The sequence below is a fragment of the Equus caballus genome, chromosome 1 (assembly GCF_041296265.1).
Source record: "Equus caballus isolate H_3958 breed thoroughbred chromosome 1, TB-T2T, whole genome shotgun sequence".
In the NCBI taxonomy this organism is placed as follows: domain Eukaryota; kingdom Metazoa; phylum Chordata; class Mammalia; order Perissodactyla; family Equidae; genus Equus; species Equus caballus.
The window spans coordinates 173568420-173589814 of record NC_091684.1 but is presented as its reverse complement, the minus strand read 5'-3'; the positions used below and the strand labels follow the sequence as shown (position 1 = coordinate 173589814).

The following is a 21395-nucleotide window of genomic DNA, read 5'->3' as shown; positions in this document are numbered from 1 at the left end:
AAACCTATGCAAGTGTTTGTCTGGGTGAAAAGACGCCTGAAAAAACCAGGTCCCCTGACACAGAGGCAGGGCCCTGGCGGTCCGTAGCCCCCTCACCCATCATTGTGCTTATTAACAGAATGACAGCACTGGGTCCCCGTGCTGCTGGCTCCCCCAGGCCCACCCCTCAGTCAGAAGCTCTTCTTCCCACTCACTGCTCCAGGAGTAGACTGGAGAAGGGGTTTTAAGATAGGACTTGTGAAGAAAGTGAGGTGGGACATAACGTGACCTTTTGCCCTGGACCTTGTTTGGTTCCATGGAGTTGGGAGCTCTGAGTCCCGGGCACCCTGGGTGTTTTCCTAGAGTAACCATCCTCCAGGCCTTTTGGGTGAGTGCCTGCCTGGGACTGCGCTGGCCAAGGGGCCATCACTCAGATTTTGCTTTTCCTGACAGTTCTTGACAGGTTACCCTTAGCTCTTGGCGAAACTGAAATAGTGACTCACCTGGCCCCCTCCTCTATTAATCCACAGTTTCCTTTCTCTTGTGCTTCCCATCCCTCCACTCCCAATTTGGCTCCCTCCCCAGTGCCTAATTGCACTAACCATTGATTGTTTGCTTGTTGGTCAAGTGGATATTGAACATCTGTTGTGTGTCAGGCACTGTGCTTGGCATTGCAGACACATGGAGGGACAAGGTACACTTCCCATCTCGAGGAGCGCATAGCTGAGTGGCCTTTCTTGCAAAGATGTTACCTGATAACTAAGGTGATGTCTGTGAAGGGCTTCACATGTGACACCAGGGGAGATGGATTTTATGGACAAACCAAGAAGATAAATGATTCTTCAAGACTCAGATGGCTGCCTCTCCAGTGGTGGGTCATGGCAGAGGGTCATGCTGTTGGAGCTGAAGACCCCACCCAGGCATTCCTGGAGTACATACTTGCTTGGCCTGCCCTTCTCTTGACTGGACTGTGATTCCAGTTATACTCAGAGGGCAGGTCTCTGGGCGAAGTGTCAGAGAATCCTCTAGAATCTTAGGCCTGGAGTCATGAGAAGTCATTTGGTCCCTTCTTCTGCCTCCAGGGCAGGCCTATGCTTAAGCCTTTTGGGGCAGGAGGGCGTCTGTCCAGAGAAATCTCTTCTACAACCGGTCCTGGAGATGTGTACCCCCTGGGATGGTGGGCTTTGCTCTTGAGGCCGGTCCCTACTCATGGAGATGGGGGCTCTTCAGGGCTCAGCCTTCCTATGGACTTGATGACTATGTCTCCAGGTTTCCTCAGCAGCCTCTTCCCTCCAGGCTGGAAAATCTCTGGTCCCTTACTTCCCCGAGGGGCTCTGCTGCTGTGGCCCAAGGCCAAGCACTGACCCTCCTAGTGGTCACTGGAACCCTTCCCCTGGGCCTCCTCACAAGGCCACTTTAATTCCCTCGGACACCCCAGGTGGGCTGGGGCCAGATGTGAGAACAGAGTGGACAAAGATGAGTGGAGTCTCTGCACCGCCCCTCAGCACTCCCACTTGCTCCTGGTCTGCCCTCCGACTCGACCCTGCTTGGCTTTAGGCTTAACAGCCTCAGACTTGAGGAAAGGTTCTTGCTGAGATGGAAGCACCTTTTCAGGCCTTCCTCCCTCCTTGGGTCTGGGTGGATCCCCAGCCGCCGTCACCACATCACCCCATATGTCCTCAGGCAGCCTTAGGGGTCCAGTGACCATGGGCCCTGCCCTCTGAGGGCCCCGGGCTGGCACGACTCCATAGCCTCCCTTGGCCTCCTTTGGTTTGGGCCTCCTTCAAGGTTCTTGGAGGTGTCTGTCTTTGGCCCCTTCACTGCCTTCCAGGGTCCCTGCTCGTGTCCCCTGCCCTCAGCCCCCATGTCCGCTTCAGCCTCAGCATCTTTGCAGGCAACTCTCAGGAACAGACCTGCCTCCCTGGCCACCCATATGTCCCTTGCCTGATCTTTTGTATACAGACCAGAGTAAATCACCAATTTAGGAGAAAAAGAGACAAACTAACTTTCCCTAAGTTTTTAACAGTTGATAAAAGCTTTCTCTATTAACCCTCTCTGGGGCATTTTCATTTATTATGGGGAAGAGAATGCTTTAATTAAAAGAAATTCTCAGTGGTGGCGTCTCTGGCATTGTGTCAGACTAATGAGGATGGAGTTGTGAGTTCTGTGCAGATGGCAGATCCCACCTTTGGGAAGGTGGTACCTGTCCTCCAATGTGGAGAGTGACCTACTGTGATGGGATTTCCTCTGAGACCTTTCCCTTTAGCGGTCTTTAAAGGGACTCATATTCAGGCTGCAGATGAGGTGGCTCAGAGAGAACTGGGGATCCTGTGACTGCCCTTGGTAGGGCTGGCCAGGAGATGGGCAGTTGTTTTTGGTTCTACAGAGGTCATAGAACCAGAGATGCATGGAGCTGGAGGCAGCCCCCAGTCCTACCTGACATTTTATAGGTGGTGAGTGTGCAGCTCATGGGAGGGAAGAACATGCCTAGGTCACCTATTGAGCTCGTGGCTCCATCCCTGTGAAAAGGAGCCAGAATTGTAGCTGGAAGGATTTGCATATTTCTGGCTGGTGTGGTCAGAGACACACAGGTGAACCGTAGAGGTGTTTGGGGATAGAATGCCCTCCCATCCCTGGGGAATTGGTAAGCAGTGGGCTTCGGTCTTGATTGTGATAATTGTGAGGTGGATGGCTGAGTGGTTTCTGAGGGGTGTTCCCATCGGTGTCCGTGACCCCAGGAAAGGTGCTCAGGCAGCAGGAGGTTCAAGAGAATCCTAGGGTCCCTGGGGAATCCCACCTCCGTCCTATGGGTGAGGACTGGAGACATCTACTCTCCTTGGCCGAGTCCCTGGGCTTGAGGGGAGAGAGCGCATCTCTTCTTTCCTCATCCTCACATCCAGGATGTTGGGAGCAGAAAGGCTGGCTAGGGTCACAATCTTCTCCCCCCTCCCCCACTCTTAGACTGGACGCCTCAAGGGGCTGGGCACTGGTTGGGACTCAGGCAGTGGAGGGGTGGGTGGTCCCCAGCTGTGAAATTGTGGGGCGATGCACAGTTTCAACAGGAATCTAGTCTGAAAGGAAATGTTCCTGAAGGGCCAGAGACAGTGGGTGGCATTTTGGGGACACTTGCTGTGTGGTCCCTGTCTGCCAACTACGGATCATTTCCAACCATGTACAAGGGCCTCCTGCTACGGGTGGCCCAGCAGTGTGGCATGAAAATGGAAGAGCAGGGACCCAAGTTTTTAAGTAGATTTGCCTGGCTCCCAGCACAGCCTTCAGAGTGGAATTTTTCAGAGGTTATTCCGGGAAGAGGTTGACTTAAGCAGCTTGTCGAGTTAGGCTCCCTCAGTGTCATCATGGACAAATGCCTTGGTTTCTTTCTGCCCAGCTAGTGACCAATGGCAAACTGAAAATGACCCCACGAAACCCAGTCAAACAGGAGCACAGTCTCTGCTCTTCCAAATCGCTTTTAATGAAGCCATGGGCAGCAGAATATACAATGTGGTTCACATACACAGCATAGCAGGGCCTAGATAATGAGATAATTTTCCCCACATCTTGGGAAAAAGGGTGATATGTATTTCTTTATGAACACTATTGAAAAAAATATAAACTTCTCACAACATTCTCCGGGAGCTAGAGCTCAAGAGAAACCATGGGGGATCCATCATCCAGTGGGAACAGAGGCGGTCTCTGGGGAGGGGCAGGAGTTCCTCCACAGCCAGGAGAGGCTGCAGCAGCCCCGACCTTTGCTGGGAATGTCAGGCAGTGACAAGCAGCAGTGAGGGAACAGAGAGGGTGGCAGCAGTGTTTGGCAGCTCTTCAGCATCTTGATCACAGATATCCTGTAGGATCCAGTTGGTGGCATTGCCAGTGGGGCCAGAGAGGCGGAGGGAGCCTTTTCCCCCTTGGGGGCAGAGGGTGCGCCTCTTTGCTTAAAGAGGGAAAGGAGGGGTGGCGAGGAGCAAGGAGTGAGGGAGCACTGGGCTCTCACATTCTTGGCGACCTGGGATGAGGAAGAACAAAAATCAGGCTGGTTACAGAGGAGCCCCAGGACGGTTAGGGATGTGATGGAGATACCTCTGTTTGTAGAGTTCTAGGAGCAAATGGACCCTGGGGTTCTTTTTTTCTTTCTTTTTTTTTTTTGAGGAAGATTAGCCCTGAGGTAACATCTGTGTCCAATCCTCCTCTTTTTGTTGAGGAAGACTGCCCCTGAGCTAACATCCGTGCCCATCTTCCTCTACTTTATATGTGGGATGCCTGCCACAGCATGGCTTGCCAAGCGGTGCCATGTCCACACCCGGGATCTGAACTGGTGAACCCTGGGCCGCCGAATTGGAATGTGCGCACTTAACCACTGTGCCACCCAGCCGGCCCCCTGGGTTCTTTTTGATGGTGGTGGAATGGGAGGCATTTGTCAGCAGGATGACCAGGGACACTGGGGGAGAAGGATGTGGAGGCTCCAGCCAGTAATATGAGTATAATATCTTCTTACTTGAGTGTAATGTCTCCTTAATATGAGTATAATATCTTCATATTACACCAGGTAGGACGTAATATGAGTATAACAACTTCTCGCCATATTGGGGGCAGAGGACATGAGGGAAGGAATTGGGGGCCCCTTTAGGTTTTGCAGTGAAAGGGATACAACAGAAGGCTTGGGTTTGAATGAGTCAGGGCCTGAGTCTTTCATCTTCTGCTCATTAGTGTGGGGCCCTTGCTGTTACTTGGCCTGTTTCTTCATTTTCAAAATGAGGATGATAACAACTGTTCTTCATACTTCGAAGGGGAGACATGGCTCAACTGAGGTGACCATTGTTCCCTGAGGCGTGTATTGTGTTACACAAATGTTGTAAACCACTGTTATTAACAAGAGGAACTCGTCACAGGGAAAAAAGGAGTTTGGTGGGCCGAGACTCAGGACCGAAAGCAAGATCCTGGGGGGAGGTTTGCTTTCAGAGCTTGGGGACCCACCCCAAGAACTTCACCGCCCCCCACCTTCCCGCCCCCTGGCTGAGATGCCTACTCACCTCAGCTGGACCACAGCCGCAGTGTCATGAACAGGTTAAAGCCGACCACTTTCAGGAGGAGGATGCGGAACCCAATCAGTGACAGGTTTTGGAGGTTGAGATCCATATCTGCAAAACGAAGGGGCCAGAGTGGGTTATGGATATACACACTTAGGGTCTGCACAGTCCCCTATGACACACCAGTGGCTTTCCCAAAAGCAGGGTGGGGCAGGTGGGGGTGGGCTTCAGCTCCTCGATCACCTCTCCCTTTGAACTTCTGTGCACATCTCCTCGTAAACATATGTATACATTCCTCCGGGGTCAACAGTATTTCATTTCAAAAGGAAAACCCCTGATATATTTAGTCCTTATTTTATTTCTGAGCCCCTCAGGGGATGGGGATGGGTGGGTGCTCAGAACTTAATGCACGCAATCCCTGGGGTCTGGGCCCCTTGGTGAGAATCTAGTGGCTGAGCCACAAGAGGGATGACTCAGTGAAAATGTCTCAAATGGAAATGAGTATGGGCCCAGAGTAGGTGGTGAGGAGTGGTGGGAATCCTTGAGAGGCAGGATCGCCACCTACATGAGTTCTGCTGCTTTTCTTGAAACAAGGCAAAGCCCTGGGCTCTGGAGGGAACACGTCCTCAGGACAACTTGGTTCATTTAGAGCTACAGTAAGCCAGTCAGAAATTTTGCAGCTGGGCCACCCAGAAGCTGTCTCTGGCTCTCCTGCCAGTGGAGCAATTGAAAGGAATACAGAGGCCTAGGAGTGAGTCATTGGTCTAGTAAAACCAGAGACTCATTCTTGAAATACTCAGAATGGAAAAGAAAATTAGAGATGGTGAGAGGAACCTGGGGATTCAAGAATGATCCCAGGCAGTTCTGAGCAGGGCTCGAACTGCTGTTCCGTTCCTCATTATTTCATTCCTAGATCCACAAATTCCTTCCCACCTCCCCAGTCCTGTCAGGGCTATTGTGGGTTCATTGCCTCCCCAAACCTGTGCCAAGCTGGGATAGACCCTTCTCTTACCTGTTTCAAAGCCTTTCTCTGTCAACTGGGCATCACAGGAATAGTCTAAAAGGAGAAACAAAGAAATTTTCTTAGAGTCCGAAGCGTGCTGACTTTCCCATGCCAGAGCTCCTAGGAGTTGGGCAGGTGAATGTCTACAACCTTTCCATGCTTCCTGTGGGAGAGATCTGGAAGGAACTTGTCACATATGGGCACCTGCTGGGGAGAGCTGCTGGCCCTGGCAGGACCAACACTCTGGCTTCTGGGCACCATTGCATGCAGTTGACAAAGACTGGTTGTACAAAGCACATGTTATGTGACCTGAGGCCATAAGGAGCCTGCAGACAGAGACCCTGCCCCGGGGCAGTTCCAGTCTGGAGTCCAATAGAAGCAGTAAGACACACGCAGTGACAAGTGCCATAAGGAGGAGGGATGCTTTCGTGTATTCCACAAAGGTTTGATCCTTGCACTCCAAATTTGTTCCTTTGTTTCCTCCATCTCAGTAAGTGGCACCATCATTGACTCAGCTGCTCAGGCATAAAATCCAGCCACCTTCCTTGATCTCCTCTTTTCCTTCCCATCCCTGCATGGTTCTACTGTTGAATCTCAAATAGTGTTGGCCACTCAACTCCCCAGCCACCACCCTGGCCAGGCTCCATCATCTCTCTGCTGCAAGAGGTTCCTTTCTGTTTCCTCTCTTGGCTTCTACAATCCATTCTCCACTCAGCAGTCAGAATGTCTTTTAAAAAAGTAAATTAGATGTCATTCCCTGCTTAAAGCCAGTCGAAATCTTCTCACTGTACTAGCATAGTAACTGCCCTCTCATGACCTACGAAGCCCTGTGATCTACTCTTGCTACTTCTTCCCTCCCATTTCCGACTGTTCTTCTCCCATTGTACTCCTGTCTCAGGCCTCCACAGGGTCCTCTCTCTGCCCTTGGCATGGCTGGTAGCTTCCTATCCTTCAAATCTCAGCTCACATACCATTTCCCCAGAGAGAACTTCCTTGACTTTTGTCCCTAACATGGCCGTTTCCTCAACTCCAAGTGAAAGCACATAGTACAGTCTGAAGTTCTCTAGATTTCTGCTTGCTGATGAATGGCTCCCCCCTCCCCCACCCCACCGGAATGGACCTTCCTCAGGGCAGACCCCTCATCTGACTTGTTTCCTCCTCTACTCTAGCATCTGGCATGTTGTACGTGCACAGTCCATGGCTGTGAATGAATGAATGAGTGACTGAGTGAGGTTAAGAGCTGGGAAAGATATCTGACAGAGAGAGAGAAACAAGGGGAGATATCTTGAAGAAGCACATTATAATGGGGCCTGGAAGAGGAGCAAAGGTCAAACAGCCCTGAGCAGAGGCAGGGAGGGGGGAACAGAGGTAGGTGAGACTAAGGGCCAATGCACTTTCCAGCTGCCTGAGCCTTGTCTGCTTTTTGCCTACGACATTCTGTGGCTTTCGAGGATGGGGGTGCCTGGTGATCAGTAACAAGAAGGGGCTTTGCTGGCAATTGATGAAGCTGAGAGTCAGAGCAGCTTTTAGATACTATTGACTTGGGCCCTGGGCACAACGAGGTCTCTGGAAGTGAGGAGACACCAAGGCTGCACTCACTTGAGCTGGAGTAGAACTCTATCTTGTTGAAGGTGTCATTGCATGTAAAGTCAGATGTCTTGCTCCAGGCCAGCATCCCATTGCTCTTGAAATTCATGACCTTCATGTCCAGCGTAGTACTGTTGAAGAAGAACACTCCTTCTTTTCTGAAATTCCCTTTATCTTCAGAATTAAAATCGGTGAATAGGCAGATGGAAGTATCGCTGGATTTAGGGTTTCTCAGCTGGTATACGGAGGGCTTCGGGTCCGTGATATCTGTGGGCCAAGAGGACCAGGGTTAGGAGATGATAATTTTCCATCTTTCCCCAACCCAGGCCTGAGTCCAGATGCCAGTGATGGGCAAGAGCAGCTGGCAAGTCACATTCTCAGGTTTTAGATGGGAAAGAACATTCTAGAAACCAGCTGCTCACAATGGACTGGGACTGAGGGACAGGCACAAGCCACAAGTCCTGGCCAAGAAGCCAGGTTGTCAGTGAATGCTCTTTGCCGGGCTCTGCCTGCCATTCAAGGAAACCAGAAATGCAAGGCCACTTAATGATAATGATAACTGGTTATTCTTCTACTTAACAGGAACTTCTTCAGAACCTCAGCAGGCCTAATAACCAAAAACATAGATTTGGCAGGCAAAGCAAGCATAGAAAAGTGGCCCAGCCCAGCAAACCATACATCTTGGAATCTGGGGTGGTCTCCCCGACTTAGTCTGGGTATTGACAGGAATTGGAGGTTTATGACAGGCTATCATTAAGTCGGAAAATGGCTCACGTGACCAGGAGATTTCTCTCATCGGTAAAAGTTTTGGATTAACAATCTGAATACCGGCGTCCAAGCCTGGCTCTACCGTTTACTAGGTACAAGGCCTTGAGCAAGCCACACCAGCTCCCTAAGTCTCAGGAATTTCATCTGTGAAATGGCGATATTGCCTTGTCCACCTTCCTAACCAGGATACTTTGAGAAACAAATGAGTTTCTCCATATAAAATTATATTTAATGAACTGTAAAGTACCAAACAAATGTAAGTAATTGTAGCTATTGTGACTACCAGGATATTGCCATGATAATGTGCTACTGAGTAATAGAGTCAGTTTCTACTCTACCCCAGGAAGCAGGAGTTACTGGAGGCTCTTCCTTAGTGCTGAGAATCACTCTTCAGTGTTTCTGTAGGACTTTGTGTTTTTAATGTGACTTTCATTGTTTATTCGTTTAGACCTCCTGCCTTTAGAAGAGGAAGCGGAGGTTTGCTGGGAGGATTAACACATTGGGGCCACCCAGAGAGTTTACAGCGGGGCTGAGAGGAGAGCTTCCTGCCCCTGTGGTTCTCTGCTCCCACAGCTCCTCACCATGCATGCAAGGCTTCTCAGACCAGCCATGCACCCCACTTGCTGAGCCAGCCAGGGTGACCTTGGCAACGCAGACACTGAGCTGGACCTGAAACCAGGGAAATCAGCCCTTGGCATGGCCTTGAGATGCTGGGTCAAGGCAGAGTCGCCTGCGGGGTGGGGCTGCCCTTGGAACAGCAGAGCTAGGGTGGGTCTATGGTCACATGGGAGGGACATCCAAAGTTCTGGCCCCAAAGGATTCTGTCTGCTCCCCTCCAATCTCCACATACCTGGAGAGCTGACATCATGTGGGTTAAGGTCCTACAGCATAAATAGTTTTTTACTGGGAAGGGAGAGACGGGAAGCCATTTTGTGTCACCCAAATGCCCCAACGGATTTGTTAGTCATCTGTAGGAGTGGGGAGTGTGACATGGCTGCGTGTGGAGATGCTGAGAGAATGTGGCCTCAAGAAGAAGGCAAAGGATAAGGTGCCACCAGATGCAGTTTGGCCTTAGAGGGGAAAGGGAGTTGCTGTTGGGGCCAGATGCCCAACTTTGAGTCCTGGTTAAACATTTACTCAAGTCCTAGAGCCACTGGGTGCCAGACTGGAGGTCTTGACCACACTGTCCTGTATGATAGTCTTTAGCTACATGTGGCTATTTAAATTAAAACTAACCAAAATTAAATACAATTAAAAATTCAATTAAAAATTCAAACCTTTTTTTAAGAGCTCAATAGCCACATGTGGCTGCTGGCTACTGTATCAGACACTGCAGATTAATCAAGCATTTCCACTGTCACAGAAAGTTCTATGGGGAAGCGTTGGTCTGGAGAGAGCAATGCCATGGAACACAAGGAAAGGGAAGGGGCTGAGTGTGCGACTTAAAATCCATCTTTAAGTTTGTAAGGGTGACTACCAGTGGCAGGCCAATTGTGGCTCAACTTTGCTAGTGAGAGATCAAAACGAAGTAGCAGTAAATGAAGTCAGAAGACTTGAGGTGATTTTTTAGCCTCTCTCAAGTCTCATTTTTACCAGTTGATACACTTTGGGCTTCCCCATCTGCATTTTTGCTATTGTTTCTCCCACCCAGCTTCCTTGCCTCTGATTTCTGCTCTTGCTCACCCTCTCCCTCTCACCCCACCTCAATCTATTCTTTGAGCTCTTCCTGTGAAGTAGTTGTCTAAAACATGGAGCTGATTGGATCACTTTTTGTTCAAAATAATTCAGGGACTCCTATTGCCTATAGAATGATGCTCAAACTTCCTGGCATGACATCCAGGGGCTGCCATGATGTGGAGAGCTGGGATTTCCTCTCTCAAGTCCTTTATATGCCCTATATGAGTACAGCTGCACCAGGCTCTTCATATTGGCTCCCTGGAATGTAAGCTCTTTCACAACAAAATCCTGTCTCTGGTTACTGCTGTATCCTTAGTATCTGCCACATAGTAGGTGCTCAAGAAACAATTGTTGAATAAATAAATGGGCTAGTGACTATAGATTTGCAAAATTTCTGCTTATTAGAATTTTTGGTCAAAACAGCTGGGTACTGAACCCTAAACTATTTTTTTTTGTCTGAAAATATGAAATGAGTCACTTTTAATTTGGAGGTCTTTAGGGATCCACTGCTAGAGCCCTGGGAGAAGAGACATCCTCTCCCACCTTAGCAAGATAAACACATGTTACCACTGATGATGTCTTAGAACGTAGCCTTAGAAAGACTGGATCAACTTTTTGATGTGGAACTTCAGCTGTTCTAGATCCTAACCTTTCATTTTAACTTAAAACCAACCACAGAAGGACATGTCCAAATGGTCTAGTGCTTCAGATCCCCAGGGGCGCAGCAGTGATTGAAAGCTTCCTTACCACTAAATCTGTGCTTTGTTGTTAAGTACTAGGAACCCAGAAATGTGACTCTGGGTCCCGCTGAAGCTCCAGTGAGTGTCAGGAAGCAGTGAGCCTGGGCTGACTTACCAGGAGTAATGGAAACTCTGGTTCCTTTGCCAAATTGAAACTGGGAGGCAGCATCTTCATACCACTCTCATTGTCTCCATTTTAAAAACCTTTAGGTGTCTCCTCCTCTGAGGGATGGGGTAACCTCTTTCAGAGCCCTCTGAGGAAGGAGAGGGGAGGTCCCTAGGCCATGAGCCATCCATGGAAAGAGCTGGCCCCTCTCACCTTCACATCTGGTCTGCATTTCTACGTTGGATTCCCAGTTTCCCAAGGCCTGGCCCTGGCCCTAATTGTCTGTATTTTGTTGAAGGCTCTAGCATTCCTTTTCTCTTCTGTCTAAGAAGACATCTTCTTTGTCTTTCTCTCCATCTGACTTTATTATCAGATGTGTTTACTTAGGTCGAAATGTACCTGCCTTGTTCATTCCCAAGATCATGCCTTCTTTCTTGTTGTTCCTTATTCCTGGAAGTCCCCTTCTCTCCTTTCTTTGCCCATAAAGATCTTACCTATCCTTCAGGCTCAATGAATCCTTTCTAGTGCGTGGAACCTTCTCCATCTAGGCCAACTTTCCAGCCAGGACCCTACTCCTCTGAATCTCTAATGTACCTATTGACAGCATCAATTAGGTAATGCTAAAGTAGTTTTCAGGTAGCTAAATTTACGTTAGCTCTGTCCCTTTGGCTGGTTGTTATAGTATTTGGGGACAGGTCAGACATTTATCTTAGCCTTCATACTCAGTCTAACATTTTATAGTGATGGCCACATAGAAGGCATTTAAAAATATCCATTGAATGATTAAAGTCAAATTTTAATGTATTTGATCTAGAGAAACACAGATTTTCAAAACTGATAGTGATGGTTTTTCCCTTCACAGAGCCCTCTGTAAGACAATTAGTTATAACACCCACAGTTAGCCTTATCATAGTAATACTGATATCCCCAGGGAAAGGAATAGTGACACTGGCCAATGGGGTTACAAATGGTGCCACCCAGGGTGACTTACCAGCTATTATGGACACTTGAGTTCCTTTCCCAAATATGGGTTTCCCAGACATTCCTCCGGTACTCACACTGCAGGTGGCACCATTACAGAAACTCACTGGACCTACCTCCTACATCAATAGGAGAAGCGCTGATCTCCCAAGGACAGGAGAATGACACTGTCTAGAGTTAGACTTTCTGCTCTTTCGTGTTGAGACTTTGTCTCTGGTGTGTTCAATCCTTTTCCTCTTTCCCCATCCTACTGTAGTGCCCTGGGTTGGATGTTGTGATTTCAATAAACTAAGAATTCAGTAGAGCAAAAAGCCTTGTTCAGGGTAGCAGTATGTTGGATCCTCTTGTGGTAGATTCAGGACTACTTGCTCATCACCTGACTTGTGATCCTTAAGATCCCAGCCTAAGGATGTTTTGGAGCATTGAATAAAGAATGCGAGGATTTTCTGGGGATGAGTGGAAAAAACTGTTTGGGATCCTGCAGAAGCAAATACCTAGTTTTAATTCAGCATCTTGGACAAAGAAGAATTACCCATCAATGTTCACCTTGCCCTACTCTACTTACTTGGCTGGACTCTCAGTCTGGTCCCTGCTCCAAAGATTAACTTGTACCACTGTTGAATCCCACTGCAGGTAAGGTCTGTGCAATAGCCTTCCTGACATTAATGTGCTGGAAACCACCAGGCTCTGAGACCAGCATCCTAAAAGGCTCCCTGGGTCTTTGTTTCTTAGATCTTCTATTTCCCAGGTAAGCTGGTCCCCTGTCCCTTTATAGTAATATAAGCCTTAGTGTTGTAAAGCCTTGATACTAGTAATACTATTTTAGAAAGCTACCATTTATTGATTACTTGCTATATGCTGGGCATTGTCTCATATTACAGTGTGGTTATTGTCATTTTGCTGATGAGAAAGTGGAGATTTTATTAGCAGGAGAGGGTAGAACCAGACTTTTCTCAGATCTGCCAGCCTCCCAAGTCGTGCTATAAACCCCATTCTATCCTGCCTCCATACCTTGTTATTTCACATGGTGTAATTGCCATTCAGATAGGGGTCTCGGCCACTTTTACCCTGGGAGAAGTTCAAAACTCTACCAAACTACAGAGAGGAAGATGCTGGCGCAGGTATCCCCATACCATGCTCATTAGCCAAGCCAGGGAACTTAGCGACCTGCTGCAATAAAAGAGAATTTGTGTTTGCCATTAACTCATCTCTTTCCCTCAAGGACACTTAGCTAATTTCCTGAATGTTCAGATTATCTGGTGCTGATATTATTGGCTTCACTTGAAAGCACCGAGTATCTGTAACTCTTTTCATGTTTCCATAAATTATCCTGCTCAGATTTTCATTAACCCAACTGGCCCTTGGCACTTCTGTCTTTAATATGAGAAATGGGAACATTTTAAGTCAGCAAGAGAGCTTGTAGAAATAGAAAACAAGAGTTTCATAGGTCTGTGAATTTGCCATAAATCATTGCCCGTTTTCTCATCAACAAGCCATCAATTACTTTTGCCCTGGTCGTTTGTGTGGTCATACTCACACGGGTGGATGGCCAGCCTGGTCCCAGCTCCAAAGATCAGCTTACTGTAGCCACCAGATGACACACAATAGGAGGGCACTTTACAAGAACGCTAACTCTGGCAGGGTCAGCCTTGCCAGGGCAGCAATATCTTCTGTCCCTGCTTTACAGGCTCCTCCAAATCACACTTTCTCTTTCATGAGAGAAATGGCTGGCCCAATGAGTCCTAATTCCTGAGCTTCCTGTGTAATAACGCCGTGGACGTTTCCCTCATAGCCAGCCTTGAGCTGGTCAGGCTTTCCTGGAGGGTGGATGCTTATTTCAATTCCACGTGAAAGTGAAGGAGGAAAATTGGAAGAGTCTGGAGATGATCCAGGGATCAATTGAGAAATGAATCTTTAGGGAAAATTCATAGCACTGACAAGAGATGGAAAACCTTGGGTAGAGCTTAGTCATGGAATGGAGGCCTATGAAAGGCTCTCCTTCTAGAAAGTTGTTCTGTAATTCCTTGAGGGAAGAGAAAGAGAAAGACTAAAACTGCCCTAGGAATATTCACATAAAATTCACAAGGAGGACTGCTTAACTACGAAGGTTGTGAGAATCAGGACTGAGTTACATATGGGGCCCAAGAATCTCTTTCTCTGGAGGGTTCTAAGATTAGGTTTACACCCTTATGCGGAAAAAATTCCTCCAAAGTTTGAGAGTGGTTTAGACAAGTACTTCTTGGTGAGAATTTCACAAAACTCTAGTCCTTCTAAATTGCCCTGGAAAAAAGATTCTAAGCTCAAATAAGTTTGGAAAATTCTATATACTATATTTCAGTCTTGAAGAGTGACAGTGCATATTAGCATTTCAAATAAGGCTCTGAGAAGTCTTGTAGTAAAGAAATCCAGAGCTTCTCAAACTTATTTGATTCAATACTCTTTTTTTTCTTAAAACACCCATTGGAACCTATGCAGGTTTAGATATATATTCCTGGGAAGTCCCTTCTCTAGTGCCAAGAATTTAAAATTCTGTCCTAAATTTTAGCCTAATTTTATCCTTCAGTTTTCTGTGTTCTGAATGTATTTTTTCTCCTACCTGTCCTTGTGGACACAATTAGGGGCCCCACTAATGCTGATTATTTCTTTCTAATCATCATGAAACAGCTTCATTCTATTTGGGCAATTGCTGAACACATGGTCAGCTGTATAGCAAATTCTCCCACCACTACCAGGAATAGCTCTGGGGCAGATAATGGAGGCAGTCAGCATGCAGAACCACATCATCCCAATGCTTTGCAGGATTTACCTTTGAGAAACAATGGCAACTTTAAAAGCCTTTCCCAAATGTGAATTTATTGGTTTTCCTTCCACACCGCTTCCTACGCACCCTGGAGCTGTGTACTTCTAGAAGATTCTAGTCCTAATGGAGAAAAGTTTCTTGGGTGGTCTGTCAAATGGAGACATAGACCTCACATATTTATTATCAGACCTCTTTCCTTTTTGCTGCTAAAAACCCATTTGTGCTGATTTCCTATCCCAGGTATTGTAGTTCTTATGCCTCTACACTCTGGTTCTTGAGAAATATGATGGGTTTCAGGCTGTCTAAATGCAGCCTGAGCTGACCATGGCAGGGAAGAGACTTAGTGAAGTGCACAATAGATAAATACAGAGAACGTCTTCCCCGGAGAGATGGGTTTTCTCCCACCCACGCACATTTGGATGGATTCTAATCTCCCTGTTTTGAAGTCTAACAACTCTCTCTGTTGGAGAACACTTGCTACTGTCTAAACCAATATGTTCTAAACAGTTACTACCCCTCTACTCAAGCCTTCTCTGACCCTCCTAGCCAGAAGGCATTTTTTTCAACAATCATTTGTTCAGTGACACCTGTGTGCCAGACATTGTGCTGGGCTGTGGAGATGTAAGGATGGAGGAGAGAGGGTCCTGGCCTCACAGAGCTTATGGTGCAGTGTAGGATGCATGTAAATACCAGGCAACTAGAAGAGGTAGGGCTTGTCATCCTTTCCGCTCCCATCGCAACTTGTCTGAACCTCCACTACAACATGGTGACACTGGGTGTAACTGTCTGTTTATAGGGATGTTTACCCACTGCGAGATCCTGGATGGCAGAGAATTGGCATTTTTCTTTCTTTCTTCCTCCCTCCGTCTCTCCCTCCTTTCCTTCCTCACATCTAGCATAGTGCTTAGAAGGTAATAGTTGCTTAGTAAATATTTGTTTAATGCAAAAGTCCTCTAAATATTTTAATTCATTTTTAATGCAGTCCTGCTCTCTATCTTCTTTTATTAGGACTCTTTCAGTTCTGTATGGTTCCATTCTCTAAAGTTTTTATTGTTTTAGTGCATTATTTAGGCTTTAAGTTCTTCCCTTATCTCTTGATTAGACGGGAGTTTACTGAGAGTTTGTCCAATGCCCAGGGTCTTTGGGAAGTTTAATTCATCACCTTTCCTGAAAACCAGATGGTAACAAAAATAAATGTTTTGGCATAATCAGTCACAATTTCTTTTCTGATAAACATCTTTAGTCTCAAATGAATCTAGAAACAGCAAAAGAGTCTGTCTCTGTAATGATGAAAAGGCCATTTCCCATTGGCAGTTATTACCACTAGGAAACAAACCACTATTGAGCCAGTGGCTGGGAATTCAAATTTCAAAACATTCAAACCTCATGAAGAAACATGAGAAATTAGCTCAGGAAGTGCAGATTCATCATCTAAGAAAGCAGAGTGGGGACTTTCTGTGTCTTTGGCTAGAGTCGAAGGTCAGGCACTTACTTGGATGCACTCGGAGTCTTGTTCCGCTCCCGAAAGTGAGTGCTCTGCTGCCTGTGTTCACACCCTGGTACAACGCAGTACAAATACTGCCCTCTGTGCCCGGGGCGGCTGCCCGGCCCCCTCACACGTTTGGGAAGAGAGCTTTTAAACAGCCTGCTCTATGGTTTTCATGATAAATTTTCTCTCTCTGGGTCACTTCATGCCCAGTAAACAGTCCCCCTAGGTTTCTCCTTCCCTCCCTGCCATACCTGCATCCTGCCAGCCCAAATCAATGACTTGACCCATCTCTTCAGAAAGGCAGAGTCCTATACCAAGGCTGCTATGGGCACCATGGCAAGAAGGCTCAGTATAGGCAAACCAAGGACCACACAGGTGGCCTTCGAGGTCTGGGGTCTTCCTTCACAGACTGCAGGAGGGATGGTGGTAGCAGTACAGTTGCATGGTTAACAATAAGGCCCTAGAGTCAAACAGATTAGAGTTAAACTCTGTCATTCCTAGCTGTCTGATCTTGGGAAAGTTACTTGCCCCAAGCCTCTGTTTCCTCATCTGTAAAATGGGAAGCTACCTAACATTAGGACGGAGGTGAGCAGTGAATGAGAACTCAGGTGAAGGACAGAGTCTAGTCACTGGTCCATGTCAGGCATTCAGTAAATAGTAGCTAATAATATGATGATTCCAAGCAATGCTTTACACTAAGGGAAAGGGATGAGGCTTCCTGCAGCCAGAGGAGAGTCGTCCCCACCCTGAGACCCCCTCAAGCACCCCTGCATGACTCAGCACCCTGGCTGGGATGCTCTCACTGGGACAGCCATCTCGTGGATCCAAGTGGAGGTGGTGAGAAAGAGTCTCAGCCATCGGCTTGTGGGGAAGGGCACACTCCTTTGCTGCCAAGAAGAAAGTCCTGCTTCAGGAACCTAACCAAGAGTGACGTCTTTTTTCTCAAAACTTGGGGACTTGTCCTCTGATAGCACTGTGCAAAACCCTTGTCCAGCACAGCCCCAATCATTTCATCGGACCCAACACACTAAGTTATTTCCAGACAACATGAATTCCTTTCACGACGGAGCGGACCACATCACAGTCTCCCTCATTATTGCATATCTTTCCAAAATATATTCTCTGTCTACAAAATATCCCTTGATCATTTCTATAATACTCACATGGATGAACAACAAGCCTGGTCCCTCTTCCAAATGTAAGGCCGTAGCTTCCTCCTAATCCACACAGTGAGGAAAGCCTTTGATAAAACCTGTCTCATGTGACCTCTACCGATTGCCCTGGTGGTTTTGGGGCAACAATCCAGGGAAACACTGGCTGATGCTCTCGGAGTTGTGGGAAATCTCCCACAGCTGTCCTTGAGCCCCTGAGCCTTGGCGTTGAGGGGTGAGAGGCAGTGATGGGAGCCAGGGGTTGGGGACTCACCCCCTTGGCCCAGAAGGGAACACACGTTCCTGTCAGCAGAGCAGTTGGGCAGCAACTCCCCAGTGCCACCACCACCAACCTGCCTGCTTGGGTAACGCCAAGGGTCTGACTCCATCCTCTTTTGTCAGATACAAGGGGCTTCTGAAAGGGCTGGGAGGATGAAGGGCAGAGATTTGATGTTACATTGTGCTAAAGCCATCCTGACCTCCTTTCCTTGAAGCTCTCCTGTTCTGTCTTTACCTTTCTTTAGCTCTTTGAAGCCGCCTGTTCCCAGCCTTCTTCCTGCCTGAGTCCCAGGGTTGGTTTGGTGCCTGCATATCCTTGTCTGAGGCCAGAATCCAGGCAGGATTCAGGCCCTTCCTGAGATTGGTGCATTTGTCCTTCCCTCTTTAGTGCCCAGAAATAGGCCAGGGCACCCAAAGCTCTTTGATTCTTTTATTTCTAATTCTCTTGAATCAGACAGGGCCCTGCTTTTACAAAAGCCTAGGACAGAGAAAAAAGTCACAACAGTTTCCATAAAATTTTGGAAAGATGGGAGGAACCAGAGATCACGACCCCTACTGCAGTGATGCAGAAGCTGAAGCTCACAGAAGTCATGGCCTGCGTTGCGGTCTTGAGCTGAGCTGGGAACTTAGTCCTCAGTTCCTTGGCCCGTGTGTGCTGCTAGCCCTCAGCTTACTTCACACTGGGCTTGAGGGCCACGTTAGCAAAGAGCTGTGTGGCTGTGCCAAGCTCAGGGTGGAAGTGGGGCTGGAGCCCTGACACTGCCCTGCACTACCTGCCCAGCATGGCCTTGGACAGATGCTTAGACCCTGGACCTCTGGCTCCCCCAGCAGCAGAAGCAAATGCTCCCAAGGTCCCTTCTAGCTCTCATTTCTCCTTCCAGCCTTTACGGTTGTGGTCCTCTGCTCAGTTTGAAACCCAGCCTCAGGGAAGAGTAGGGGCAGCTTTTCACAGAGGGCAGGAGTGTGGTCAGTAGAGACGCTGAGAGAAGGGAAGGGTGAAAGAAACAAGGGACAGGCAAAGATTTGGGACAGTGACCTTCTAAGAACCTTAGGTGTGGCATTGATGAATGACATGTCCTCCCCCTCCCGTGGAAATAAGAAGTTGTCCAGCACCAGGGATAGGAACGGGGTGGGGAGGGGTGGAGGAGGAGGGGGGGAGGGTCATTGTACAGAAGGGTCCCTGCTCACTTACTTGGTATGACCACCACCTGGGTCCCCTTCCCAAAAGTGAATGTTCCATAGTCACACTCTGGCTAAGTGCATTACAAAAACGTCCTGACTTTGCCCACCCTCTCATGGAGGACACACACCCTTCACTTTAAAAGCTGGGAACTGGAAAGGCTGATCCTATCATTTTCCCTATAATGGGTGCTATGAGGACTTGAAGGAGCCTCCCTAATGGGCATAACAGCACCAGCCCCCAATGCTACCCATTGGCCTCCATTTTCCTGATCACAGCTATCAACAAACATAGCCTCTGGCTATTGCTCTTCTGGGAGAAACAGAGTCTTTACAAAACTTTGTGAAAAACCTACCTCCTACATAGGCTGGGTGGGTGTGAGTGTTTCTAAAGATACCAGGCAGCAGGCGGGCATTTTCCCATCTCTGCTGCCACGCCTGAGAAGAAGGCACCATTTTCTTGGGGACAAAAGCAAAAACGTATTTTTCATTTTGCCAGAATGAGTAGGAGCAAGATCATTTCTAGCACGTCGTGCTGGGGCACACGCTAAAAACATGCCTCGGCATGACTCAGAGTCACCGTGTCCTTTCTGGGGCTGAGCGAGAGTTCTGGTGACTCACACCTGACTCATTCCTGTTCCTCACCTCACTCAAGGATGCTTACTGCCCAGGGGGTCTTTTGTCCTCAGGAAAGTCAAACATCTCAGCAGTCTACCTGGGGAAAATACAGACAAATCCTTTTCCAGAAACTCAGGGGTGGAATTGTGCTTGATCTCTGCCAGGGAATACGGACTGCTCATCGTCACCGCTCCCTGTCTCCAGCCTGCAGGTCTCCCTGCTGGGTGCCAGGTCCTGGGCATGACCACACACAGCACCCATCTTGGCACATTCATATATAAATTGTTACTAGACTTTTAATATATGAGTGTTTTGTTTTTCTGTTAAGGCTGAAAGTTCTTGAGAGCAGGGGTCATATGTTACGCTTCTTTTTTTTTGTTCAAACCAACTATGGCCCTTGGCTTATTGATGATACTCAATAATCACTTACGAGTTGAACTGACTTTTACTGTGCGTGATTATTGGGACAAGGAGGCCAGTTTTGGGAGAGATTGAGGGCTAAGTATACTTTGGGTAAATGTAAGCTGCAAATTTTAAGTGCCTGGGCAAGGAAAAACCAAGAAATCTTTTCTAAAAGAGACACTCAGGAGGCAGTGTAAAATCAAAACATTGTGAGGTTCATATTGACCCTCAGCAGAGAGGTAGCAACTGAATGAACAAGTAAGGTACTTGACTCTAAAGGAAACTCAAACACTTTTCTCCTGTTGTCTTGACATTGATTCTCCTTAAAGGGCAAAAAGAATAATATGGCAGAAAATATATATTCCAAGTTAGCAGCATTGTTATGACCAATAATAACAAAATAGTAATAACAATAATATTCTATTATAGACCAGGCTAAATGCTACATATATAAATCTAAACCCAATATTGGAGGTAGGGCTACACATTTCTGAAGATCTTACTTACTTGGGCTGATCAAAAGTTGGGTGCCAGTTCCAAAGACAAGTTTATAGCCTGTGTTCACACACTGACATAACTCTATACAAAATGGTACCCTGTAACTGGGCCATAGCCTGGGATTCCTAAGTCACACCTGAGGTAGTTACTAAGCTGTTCTTGTGTCCACGTGCATACAGCAAAGGAGGAGGAGGCATATAATTTTTCAGTTTAGACTTCATTTTCCCAAGATGACAAGAAATAAGGCAGAACCCAATAGGAGAGCCTGCTTTATATACAGTGGATTATATAAAAAATGTCATGAATATTCAAGTTAAAAAAGTCATTCATATAATTACAGAGTTTCAGTTCTAAACAGGACCTAGAGTAGTTATATCCATCCACACTTAGTAAGTGTTCAGTGTATGTTTCCTGCATGAATGATGCTCCTGGATACTATCTAATGCAACGTTATCATTGCCAACTTATCTTCTCATTTAAATAGCAGACAAAACCATGCAAAAAAAAAAAAAAAAAAGAATGAAAACAGATGTCCCTTAACTGTAATACAAATCAGGTTATTTCACAGAACTTACTTGCTTCAACAAATAGTCTTGTTCCTGTCCCAAAGACAACTTTGAAGCCTCCAGTATTTCCCACAGTGATTTGTGCTTTCACAAAATAGGCCATTTCCTCCTCCTTCAATTTTTAGACCACAGCTGGAGAGCAGGTCCAGGGAGCTGATGGGAAGATGCTAATAATAAGGAGGACTTTTTTATACTCCCCTAGAAAATCCCATTTGTCTTTTTCCTGTTCATGAACATATCTCACGCCTCCTACTCACTAGAAGGTAAGTTCACCAAGCAGTAGTCACTGTTCTGTGAGATCCAGGGACCAGGATCCCCAGGTTTTAGTCCCAGCTCTAGTTCTCACTGACTTCATGATATTGAAGAATTCAACCAACATCCTTGGGTCTTATTTTCCTTATTGGAAAAATAAAGAAGTCTGAATTCGATGATTTCTAAGCTCTCTTTCAGAGCTAAAGTTCTATGATCTGGCCATGTCCAAAGTGCCCTCAACGTTGCATTTTTCTGTAACTCACAAATGAGTTAGGCAATTGCAGATCAGTTAC

The 21395-nt window shown here is 47.1% G+C and overlaps 1 gene segment (V, D, J or C); it reads right to left on the bottom strand.

The window, feature by feature from the left end:
• Positions 1-3430: 3430 nt before the first annotated feature.
• LOC100057843 (T cell receptor alpha chain MC.7.G5-like) overlaps positions 3431-21395 on the bottom strand; it is a 435091-nt gene continuing 417126 nt past the window's right edge. Inside the window, 4 exon segments of the C gene segment in view lie at positions 3431-3985; positions 5010-5117; positions 6019-6063; positions 7609-7863. Of these exon segments, the coding sequence occupies positions 5011-5117; positions 6019-6063; positions 7609-7863 (407 nt within the window).